General features: G+C 47.7%; 2 protein-coding genes across 3 annotated transcripts; one reads left to right on the plus strand and one right to left on the minus strand.

Moving 5' to 3' along the window:
* Positions 1-238: 238 nt before the first annotated feature.
* st3gal7 (ST3 beta-galactoside alpha-2,3-sialyltransferase 7) lies at positions 239-4229 on the minus strand. 2 transcript variants are annotated; one of them, XM_067236795.1, is made up of 8 exons: positions 4147-4229; positions 3636-3929; positions 2641-2764; positions 2059-2408; positions 1623-1809; positions 1269-1409; positions 553-702; positions 239-341 (listed from the first exon to the last, which is right to left on the minus strand). In XM_067236795.1, the coding sequence occupies exons 2-8, from the start codon at positions 3782-3784 to the stop codon at positions 255-257; spliced, it is 1188 nt and encodes a 395-aa protein (XP_067092896.1). In that variant the 5' UTR covers positions 3785-3929; positions 4147-4229; the 3' UTR covers positions 239-254. The 2 variants fall into 2 exon arrangements, with proteins under 2 accessions (XP_067092896.1, XP_067092897.1); XM_067236796.1 differs by having other exon boundaries at positions 4121-4163.
* Positions 4230-5827: 1598 nt separating this feature from the next.
* ankrd2 (ankyrin repeat domain 2 (stretch responsive muscle)) lies at positions 5828-11330 on the plus strand. Its single transcript, XM_067236559.1, has 9 exons — positions 5828-5890; positions 7268-7378; positions 8239-8385; positions 8493-8600; positions 9018-9116; positions 9726-9824; positions 10156-10254; positions 10900-10998; positions 11226-11330. The coding sequence occupies exons 1-9, from the start codon at positions 5828-5830 to the stop codon at positions 11328-11330; spliced, it is 930 nt and encodes a 309-aa protein (XP_067092660.1).
* Positions 11331-11805: the final 475 nt, after the last annotated feature.

The following is an 11805-nucleotide window of genomic DNA, read 5'->3' on the forward strand; positions in this document are numbered from 1 at the left end:
ATTGAAGTGAAACGTGTTCCCTCATGCCGCCTCTACTGTGCTGGGAAATGTCAAACTGAGTGTTTCCCACCAGGAGAGAGCCTGAAGGGAGAGAGAGAGAGTTTGAGAAGAACGAGAGAGAGACAGGAGAAGAAGGAGGAGCTCCAGTGTAGCGTAGACCCCCCGTGTTGGCATGTTGAACCCGAGGAGGGGCGTCCAGGCTGACGTCCCCGCAGGCGGGGGGGGGGGGGGGGGGTCGCATCGCTGCGCCCGCTTCACAGCGCCCCCGTGAGGTCGCTAACCGCCCCTACGGCCACCAGCTCCCTCAGGAAGAGCTTCTCAGCGCTGACGTCGTGGACCACCTGGAAGTAACGCAGCCACACGTCCGTTCAGAACGGCTTCGAGCTGGTTAACGTCGTCATCACAGCGTCCGTCTTACGGAGAGTGCTGTTGGTTTAGTTCGAATGTGGCCATCCGCAAGTGTGTATTGTGTATTTTATGGTATAGGTGTGTGCATTTGCTGGTGTGCGCATTTGCATGTGTGCGTGCAGATGTGTGTGTGTGTGTGGCGACCTGGGCCTTGATGGCGTCCATGCGTAGCGACTCGTAGTAGTGCAGTCTGGCTCCAGGCTGCTGCAGGTCGTAGCCAAAGCCGGCCAGGCTGACCTGGTCACACAGCTGCAGGGCCATCACCACCGCACTGGCCCCCAGCGTGGGCACCATCTGGAGGGGGGCCGGGGGGAGGGGGGTCACAGAGACAGCATGAGTGAGGGAGAGAGTGTGGTGGTGAAGAGAGAGAAAGAGGGAGTGATAAGATGGAGGACAGTGAGAGGAGTAAGGAGACTTATCCCTTTTCAGATTGTATATACATGTATATGTGTATACATACTGTATATATACATATAATGTCTATGACATCAGTATTCATTCACATGAAGCTCTACTGTATGACATCAGCACTTATACTTTATGTAGTTTTCACAACTGAACGTCTGTATTCATATGAGCATGAATGTTCATGACATAGAGTATTCAAATTCTCTGACCATCTATGACTCAAGTATTCATATGTAACTGAACATTTATGACATAGGTATTCAAATTCCACGAAGGTCTATGACATCTTCAGTATTCATATTCTATGAACATTTATGACATAATAAGGATTCAAATTTCATAAACGTCTTTGACATCTTCAGTATTCATGCACATGAACGTGTATGACTTCATCCAAATTCATATTCGTTGAGCGCTTATGACATCATGAGTGTTGTCATTTTCTGGCTGACCGTTCTCTGCTGCTGGGTGTAGCTCTGGAGCGCCAGCCCCGTCCTGAGCAGGATCTCCGGGTTGAGGATCTGGAAGTTCTCTGGGCCCAGAGGAATGTCCTCCACCACCTCTCTCCAGAACCAAGGCTTGGACCAGAAGCTCTGTAGACCCAGACACAGGAAGCAGACCCAGAACCATGTCATGCTGGGCCTCAGAACAGCTTCATTTGGGTGGCACTTTTTGAAATTTAGGTTTCAAGATTTGGGCATTTCAGTGTAGCTCCATTTAGTCAAAACGTCACTGTTGCTATAGATGAAAAGGGACACAACTTATTCTTGCTGTGCCAGTTGGTGTTAAAACACCACCATACCCACCAGAGGCTGTTTGGTGAGGATGGAGGTGAGCCAGTCTAGATCCAGGCTTTTGAAGACCACCAGGACCACCAGGGGGGTGTGCAGGTACTCTCTGGGGGAATGAGGGGCTCCCTCTGGATACATGAGGCGGATGGTGGTCCTGGAGCCTGCGTCCCGCTCAAACCCAGACACCGGCGCGTTGTTCATCCTTGAGAGGGGAGCAAGCAGGAATTGGCACCAGAGACTTCTCTAATGATCTGGAAACTTATAGATGTGTGGGCTAAGTAGATTTTTCACATTTATATCAATACACGTCTTTTTGTCATAATTGTTGTTATACATGTTACATATCTGTAGATAAAAGGACACACACTATCTAAGATCATTGAACTGCATCTTACACACTATCAACTGCTATGTCCTAACTAACTTCAAAGTAGCTATAGTGTAGCGTCACCTGATGATGACGTCATACTGGTCGATGTGAGATCCAAGATGGCTGCCGTGGAGCACCCCACCGCTGCCCACCACCACACAGCGCCTGCAGCCCCTCGCACCGCTCCTTCCTGCCAGGTGCGCGGGCAGGCCCGGCTTAGGGATGGAGGCCAGGGCCAGGACCAGGGGCTCCTCGCTGCCCTGCAGCCCCAGCGGAGGGGCATGCTCCCAGGGCACGGGCCTGTGGGCCTGATGGAGGAAGACAGGGATGTCCTGGAGGCCCGGGGAGCAGGCCAGGGAGCGCAGGCGGCTCACACACCAGTCTGACTGGCAGGCTCCAGAGAGCAAGGAGGCCGAGCGGTTCAGCAAGGCCTGGAGAGTGATGGGAGGGGGAGGGGCGGAGGAGGTGGGTGAAGTGGAGGTGGGTACAAGGTGGGAGTGGGAATGAGGGAGGGAGGGAGGATGTGGGAGTGCGGGAGGGAGAAAGTATAAACAAGCTGAGAGAGAGAATTACAAATACATTTTGCTTTTAGCAGATACCCTCCAAAAGAAATTATAATAGGTCAAAAAAGAATTGATAAATGTGTGTGTGTGTGTTCAGTACCAGATCTTTTTGTGTCAGGCTGTCCTCTGTTGAGGACAGCTTGTTGGAGGGTATAAGTTCAGGGATGAGGACAGCAGAGTAACATCCCACCAGCAACACCAGACTCAGGGCTAGGTTGTTAGTCCTGGTGGAAACACGGACATTAACACACACTTAAACACACACCCACGTGCACCCCCAAAAAACTCAAATTGCGCACATATGCAAGCACACAGACACTAAGGACCCTACACACCCCGTAGATATCCACCCCACACACACACACCTCAGCCTTCTTTATTCTACACACAGACAACCCACACACACATTCCACACACACAGACAAACAATATACACACACAAACACACAATCCAGACACACAGTCAATACACACCCACAGGCACCCCACTCACACCCTTCACACACACAGACAACCCACCAAAGGCGAAATAGTCAATCACACATTGGGAGGGACAGCTGTGGGACTTTCTGTGTTGGTGCATACACAAAAAAAAAAATATCAAAAGAAAAGAAAAGTCAGAGTCTGACTTTTCCTTTTTAGAGTTTCTAATTCCATAACACAACAAGGCATTTTATTCCATCTGATCTGAATATGTGCCAAATGTCTGTCTGATTTCGCACTCCTAACTCACTTATTGTTGGTGCACAAGAGTACAATGGTATAGGGAAAACATGACATGGATTTCAGGATAAATAGATTTTGTTAATGTATAGTGTAAGGCAAGTCGAATGGATTTGGGAAATGGACCGGCCGGGATTTGATATTTTCGGAGCTGGAAAGAAAGACGCACTAGCAGTCACATCGATATTGCCCACATAATCATACAGTATGATCAAATATTCGGGGGGACGTGTCCCCCTGTCCCCCCATAGAATTACGCCTATACAACCCCCACACACACACACACACACCACGCACACACACCACACACAAACACCCCTACATACACCCACCACACACACACATACCCTAACAGACAGCACGCACACACACCTGCTGAGGAGGAGCTCCCTGGTGTCAGGTTTCCTGGAGTGGTGGTGATGGTGGTGGTTGCTGGGGGAGACCTGGACCGCCTCCACCTCTGCTAGCAGGGGGCACCTGTCCTCAGGATCCACCACACTCAGGCGGTTCAGGGTCACCATGGCAACCAGCCCCCAACCCCTGCGGCGCCTCCAGTGGTCGCAGTTCCTGCCGTTCCTGCGTTCCTTCCTGTTCGCCCTTGGTGTTCTCCCTCAGGCAGGGTAACTGACCCTGGTCTCGTGTCTGGACAGATTCTTACACAACAAACTGTAGCCGCGACCAGAAAAAACATCAGTTATATCATCTCTGAGAATCCGAAAGCTCTGACAGAGGATCTGCTAGTTTTAGAGACTTTCACCGTAAATGTGTCAAGTCAGACACACCTTAGCATACGACAATAATAAACATCAAACTCTGCTTATTATTACCTATATAAACAATATGAAGTTCAAACACACCCAGATCTGATGTAAAGAGCTGGTACCTGGAATGGTGCAGCCAAGTGAGGGTTGTCAAATGATGTTGGATCTGTGTTCCTTACACAGCGAGGAGAGGGAGAGAGAGAGAACACAGAGCCTTCACTTCCCCGTTCGAACAAAATGGCCATCAGGCTTCTCTGTCATCACGTGAGAGAGCTGTGTCTGCCATTGTAGCTCCAGTTAAAAGACCTCCGGTCAGTTTTACGTGTTGAGAGGAAGTTTCCTTCTCTGGTAGAAAGGCAGGGTTCCCTGGTCCAAGGTCTGTTTTATTAACTCTCTCTCTCGCACACACAAACACACACACATACACACACAAGCACACACACACACACGGAAAGAAGTGAACTCTGTCTTCTCCCTTGCCGTTGCACCTGTTAATCAGTTACTTATTCGTTCACAGGACACCCTCATAAAGGGAGGTGTGTGTTTTTAGATTGGGTTTATCTGAGAACTAAACCACTGATCAAAAGTTTGTTGACAAAAAAGGTTTATTTTTAAATGATGACACCTATTTAGTGTAAGAGTGGTAATGTATCATATTCTTTCACAGTGTTCTCAAGGTGTGTTGACAACCCCTTCAGGGTGTGTTGTGATAACACTGTTTAGCAACATGTCTACAATATATTTAACCAGAAAGACTTATGTTTCAGTTCCTCTCCCCCAGAATTTATATCAGTTGAGACTCACCCAGCTGGATCACAGGGCTGGTTTATAGGACCGACGGAGCATGCTTAGGTGTGTGTTTTAATGTGTGAGTGTTTATGTCTGTGTGTATATGTGTGTGATCTTTCCTTCTAAACCTCCGATCAGCGCTGTCATGAACTAATCCTTTCCTCTCACTTGTCTCACTGCAAAACGCACATTTCGAATTAACAGTAACATTTTGAACAACCATTATTTCAGTTTTTGCTCAACAGATACACTAATGTGTGTCAAAGTGTATTCCCAGAGGAAGGTCTTCTGATCTGGTCTGTGATTGGTTGTAGTTGGCAGTTGTATGAACCAGGAAGGTATTTACAAGGTATCACTTGACACCAATGAAATACTTATAAATAACGTAATCCTTCCAAACAGGGTGTTTATGGGGCCTAAACGCTTGTAAAAAAGGCTGGACTGACACTGGGGTCACTATGTAAACTTGCAGACTGCGGAACGAATGCACCTCTCGTGACCTGAGAGAGGTCCTTCTGAATGTGTGTGTGTGTGTGTGTGTACATGCTGTGGTAGAGGTACTGAGACGTGTCACTGTAGCAACCAGTTAAGGCTGCTACGTACACACGTGGGCATGCACACGCACACACACACGCACCCACACACAGAACACACACACCTGTCTGCAGGGGTTACACAGTGTTACTCCATGAGCCCAGCATTCCAACCAGGAGTATAAGGACAGGAGACCACATCAACAAAGCTGATTATTCCATAGCAGAGCTGCTCTAAGGTCACACACATTCACACAGAACACCAACTGGATTAGGGAACACAACCGACACGCACACGCATCGCAAACTCACCACAGATAAACATACTCCTTTCAACAGACCGACACTTCATCAGAGCTGCCCACCCAGCTGCACCGAGGCAGACTGGACTGTGTTCGGAGCAACCAAAGTAGCGAGACTGACTGAAGCGTTTGTTCCGGAACCTTCCTCCCTTCAGCCCTCGAGCGTGTGAGCTGCAGCGATGGAGGGAGAGCTGCCCTGGCCCCTCAACCAGAGGATCGAACTGGAGAACGTGACAACCGAGGTGAGAAACTGGAACTCTTGTTTTGAGTTGAGCTTCATGGACAAGTGAGTTTAAACAGCATCCTTGACTGCACACTGTGGTGTCTGCTATAACTCAGCTGACCACAGGATAAAATACTGCCTTGATAGACTTTAATGTCAATAGAACTTGTGTTTACAATAAAGTTACTCCTCACCTTGACCCTAAGGATGTTAGAAATCTCTGTTATGTGGCAAATATATTTAAACCACTCTTTCGTTATTTTGGTATCTGTAACTGTAATTTGCGGCTCTATGACAAAATCTTTTTTACTACAGAGAATAAAATGAAAATTATTATCTAAATTATTTAAATACATTCATTCTGTCATATTGTTTAAGACAGAAAGAGTGTGCATAAAAGATTGACTGACTCATACAGTACATCAGATATGTGTTCAACCTGGGGAAAGAAGTCAGTTTGTCACCGTGACAACCAACATGACTTCCTTGCCCTTTCAAAAACGTTGGATCCCTACTGATATCATCCATAGTCATACTCCTCACCACAGGCACACACAAGCACGCACACACACACGCACGCACGCAGGCACACACAGGCACACACAAGCACGCACACACACACGCACGCACGCAGGCACACACACGCACACACACGCACACACTCACGCACAAACCCAATCAGCTGTGGTTCTGAATGACCTGTCAGTACAGAACTCCATATACACTCACCCTACTTCTGAAATACCATGCTGATCTTATGTACCAGTCTGGTACACATCCAACTCCTATACAACGTTACAGTGGATCTTGCCTTAGTAAAGATTCAAATCAAAATGTAAACACTTAGTTTTCTTTCTCCATTTTTCTCTATTTTGATTCAACTTAATCTTAAGAGTTTTCATTCAAAGTTGGCCTTCTGGTGTTAGTTAGCTCAATAAACTTCATGTTATTGTCCTTGAGCCACATCCAAATGTATGACAATTATATTTAATAGAGAGTTGTACTTGATGATATTTAATAAGATCCTAACAGATGGTGTCATATTGTCACTCTAGAAAGGTAGTCTATGTTCACCACAAACATCATTCCCAGCTGACATGTCTGACATTCACAGATTTAGATTCAAATTAACTCTGGCGTTCTTTCACTGCAGCTATTTACAGGTCTGTGTGTTTCAATCGTAGCAGCTAATCTCACATTAAACACAATTTCAAACACAGACACCAATACTTCTTTGTTCTAGTTATTTTTAAATCCTTAGCTCCCAGGGTTATCCTATCTAAAGTAAATTACTGATTAGTTTCAACATTCAGTATTGAAAGTTTTTGTTTCTGGTTGTTTGGTTGTTCATATACTTAGTTGTTCACTCGGGTTAGACTGTTGACTGATTTGTTAGCATCGCAGAGCCCGTGCCTTGAGACTGTGTCATATTACGGAAGATTCATCCAACGAGGATGAGGGTGAGAAGAATGGTGAACCCACCAATCAGACAGTTGCTGACATTCAGGTATCATTCTTGTAAACAACAAAGGGGAATCTCAAGAATGTGTTTGTTAGCTAAATGTTAGGAAGGCTTGTATCTGTGGTATGTGTTATCCTTCACTGCACTGGTAACAGTTGCTGTGATCCATCTCTTTTAAAAGACCAGTCACAAGGAGCACACTCTGAGCCACTGCATGCATACAGCACTTTATTGAGAACATTCTCCTTAACAATGACTGTCGCATCAAGAGGGCACCACGTTGCGAATGTCACTGGCTGTTATCACTGGCATTACCACACACAACACCCCAGTCTCCCCAGGCATGCCAGGCTCTACAAGCACATGGCCCTTTCTCTCCTGACCCCCCCCCCCCCCTCTTCTCGTGCTGTCTATTTCTCCACATCTCCTGACCCATCCTCTCCTGCCCTCCCCCTTCTGCCCTCTCTCAAGCCTTCCCCTTCTCTTGCCCTCCCCCCCCTCTCTCTTAACCCTCCTACCCCTTCCCCCCCTCTCTTCGTCACACTCGCTGAGCCCTCCTTCCCATCTCCCATCTCGCCCCCCTCCCCCCCTCCATCCGTACCATGTGTATGGCGTTGATACCAGCCCTGGGAAGATAAACACACCAAACTGCATGAGATAACCAACATAACCAACACGCTGCCCTGCCTGGGAGGGGTGTGAAGGACCCCACCCAGACACGAATCACACGGCCCTCGACATCTCCCTGACATGACATTCTTCTGGGGTCCCCTAGGCAACGGCTCATTACTGGATGAGCCAATGCCCAATTAAGACATACAACATGTCACGAAGGTCTTCTCTGTTCTAGTGAGCCTGTTATTTCACTAACGAAGATGATGTTGTTGTTGGTGGTTGTCTATCAGGTGGAGGCTCGAGTGAGGAAGACCTCCTCTGATCTTCGCAGGGAGATTGTGGATCTGGGAGGTGCTGAAAACATTGCAGAGCTCCGTCAGAAGAAGAAGACCAGGAAGAAGGGGTTCTCAGCCAGGGTGCCCATAGAAATGCCCGTGGTAAGAACGGTTCATAACTGATTCATGTAACTTCTATCCGTTTAACTTGTCAAATTGATATTTGTGGTTGCAAATATGAGTGTGTGTGTGTGTGCATCCGTGTTTAGCTGGATGTGGTGAATAAAGATGAATTCATGAACGCAGCCATCCAGGGCAAACTGAACGTCGTGGTGAAGTATTTGTCGGATGGTGGAGATCCGAACACGTGTGACGAGGTACACATACACAAGGTCAGACCTCCACGTGTGACGAGGTACACATACACAAGGTCAGACCTCCACGTGTGACGAGGTACACATACACAAGGTCAGACCTCCACGTGTGACGAGGTACACATACACAAGGTCAGACCTCCACGTGTGACGAGGTACACATACACAAGGTCAGACCTCCACGTGTGACGAGGTACACATACACAAGGTCAGACCTCCACGTGTGACGAGGTACACATACACAAGGTCAGACCTCCACCTGTGACGAGGTACACATACACAAGGTCAGACCTCCTCCAGCAACATGAGGAATGTTCAGCAACACAAGCACAAACCTGAGGATACTTTAGAATGAGATGTTGAACTGTTATTGACATGTATGACTGAGGGTTTGTGACACGCGTGTTGAACTGTGGCCAGCTGCGGAGGACTGCTCTGCACCGTGCATCCATGGAGGGCCACATCATGGTGATCCAGAAGCTTTTGGAGAACGGAGCAGACATCACACTGAAGGACCGGGTAAGAGAACTCCGAGGGGTTCAGGATAGAACGTTTTACAGCTTAACAGTTTAACAGTTTTTAATAGATTTTATATATCTAGGATTACTGTTTATAGTATCATGTATCTATAAATACTCAATTAACTATTAACAAAAAATCATTAGTAGGTCCTCCTTGGTGCTCAGCTGAATAAACCAGGGGAGTCAGGTGGCTGAGCGGTGAGGGAATCGGGCTAGTAATCCGAAGGTTGCCAGTTCGATTCCCGGTCGAGCCAACTGACGTTGTGTCCTTGGGCAAGGCACTTCACCCTACTTGCCTCGGGGGAATGTCCCTGTACTTACTGTAAGTCGCTCTGGATAAGAGCGTCTGCTAAATGACTAAATGTAAAATGTAATGTAAACCAAATAGCAGTATTGATGTTTGAGCATGTTCTTATAATGACACAAATATAGTATAACTGATAAGGTTACCTTATACATATACAAAATATGTATAACGTATACAGTTCTCATCGTGTTCTACCTGACCAGTTCTCTACCTGTATGTTCTTCCTAACCGGATCTCCATGTGTTCTACCTGACCAGTTGTTAGTGTGTGTTCTGTGATCAGTACTCTGTGTGTCTCCAGCTGGACTCGAGAGCAGTCCACTGGGCAAGCAGAGGAGGGAGGCTGGGCGTGCTCAAAGTCCTCCACAGTCATGGAGCAGATCTCAATGTCAGGGATAAGGTGAGGAACCATGTGTAGGTGTGTGTCTGTGGGGGATGGTGCACAAGAAGGTGAGGGGTTAGTGTATGTGTGTATGTGTTGCAGCGGTACACTTCTACCTGTCAACTGTCCTGTCAGATGTTGTGTGTGTATTCATGTATAACAAATGTTTGTGTGTGTGTGAGTGAGTGAATTTTTGTATGAGGGGCTGTTCATGTAGCATGTGTAAGCATGCCATTCACATACATACATTTGTGTGTGTGTGAATGTATGTGTGTGCGTGTGTGTGTGAGAGAGAGTGTGTGTGTGCGTGTGTGTGTGTGTGTGTGTGTTTGAATGTGTGTGTGTGCAGGCCATGAGCTCGCCCCTGCATGTGGCCACCAGGACCGGCCATGCTGATGTGGTGGATTTCTTGATCTCCAACGGCGCCAAGATCAACGCCAAGGACAGGGTAGGACAGGACGCCGCCTGCGTACGGCCCTGAGCTGTACAGGTGCTCCACAAACACTCAGCTCACCAATCACAACAGCAGTACCCGTGCTCTATAAACCCTCAGCTAACTATAACCAGATCGTCAATACGGTAAGTGTTCCAAAACTAGTCAACTCATTATAAACGATAGAGCAGAATAGGTCCTCTATTAATGCTCAGCACTGGGTAGCGTTTAGTCATTGAGGATTTGACTGCAGAGCCACATCTGCTGGCCTCCCTCCTCTGCTTGCCCAGTGGACTGCTCTGGAGTCCAGCTGGAGACACACAGAGTACTGGTCACAGAACACACACAACTGGTGAGGTAGAACACGTGCTTTCTAAACACTGTGAGTGTGAGAGGCCTACCGACAGGGTAGGCCTCCCTGAAGGACAGCAGCTACAACAGTTGGTAATGTTGGGTCATGGAGTCACACCTCTGAGCACGTGTCATCGCTTTTCAAGCCCTGTGAGAAAAGAAACAAGCTTTTTTTCCCAGTACACAACTCAAGTCCAGTTGAATGTTTTGCCCTTGCACCCTGACCCTGTCTGATTAAACTGGATGAACACAAGCCATCTTTCCACATGCTGTACTAAAAGCCTGCTCTGCTTTGGTTCTGTTTTCCAGGAGGGGGACACAGCCCTGCACGATGCTGTGCGTCTCAACAGGTACAAGATCGTCCACCTGCTCATAGTGGCGGGAGCGGACACCAAGATCCAAAACTATGTGAGTCCCACACAGTCTCTCCAGCCCCCAGACCAGAGAGACGATCCTAACCACAACACCATCCCCAAACGTAGATCTATGATTTGATCGAAACGGTGCTTACTATCTCGACACACACAAACAGAAACACTAACGTTTTGCTTACTTTGTTAGCTAAATCAGCTGCTTTGGGATTCCATGGTTTGAGGGAGGCTGTGTGTGTGTTGATGTGATGGTTGTGTGTCCAGGCTGGCCTCATTGCTGTGGAGCAGGTGAAACAGTGGCAGTTTGACACCAAGGAAACCCTGGAGAAGTTGGAGCAGCTTAGACTGGTGGGCCTGATACCCTCCTAACCACACACACACACACACCCTGGTCCTGGAAGAAGAGAGGGAAGTGTGTCTGTGTGTGGGCATGTGTGTGTACGTGTAACTCAGATCCACCATGACCTTACTGTTCCCATAGAAACGAAACACAACGTGTACCTCGTAACCTCCTATCCCACTGTTTTTGTGATGCGCTGTATCTATCCCAGTGGCATGTTTTCAGCCCCACACAAACATATATCTACACGCCCAGACTACAGCTAGCCCAATAAAGAGCTATAGGATGCTGACTCTGTCCTCTCTCCCCTATTCTACCCAGTGGGTAGTTCTCTCTCGTTTAGCCTCTCTCTTTCTCTCTCCATTTAACTATTCGATTCTCTCTCTCTCTCTCTCTCTCTCTCTCTCTCTCTCTCTCTCTCTCTCTCTCTCTCTCTCTCTCTCTCTCTCTCTCCATGCCACTCTCGTCAGTTCTCTCTCACTTTCTCTCTCTCTCATTTCCCTC

Source organism: Osmerus mordax, chromosome 5 (genome assembly GCF_038355195.1).
Source record: "Osmerus mordax isolate fOsmMor3 chromosome 5, fOsmMor3.pri, whole genome shotgun sequence".
Lineage (NCBI taxonomy): Eukaryota > Metazoa > Chordata > Actinopteri > Osmeriformes > Osmeridae > Osmerus > Osmerus mordax.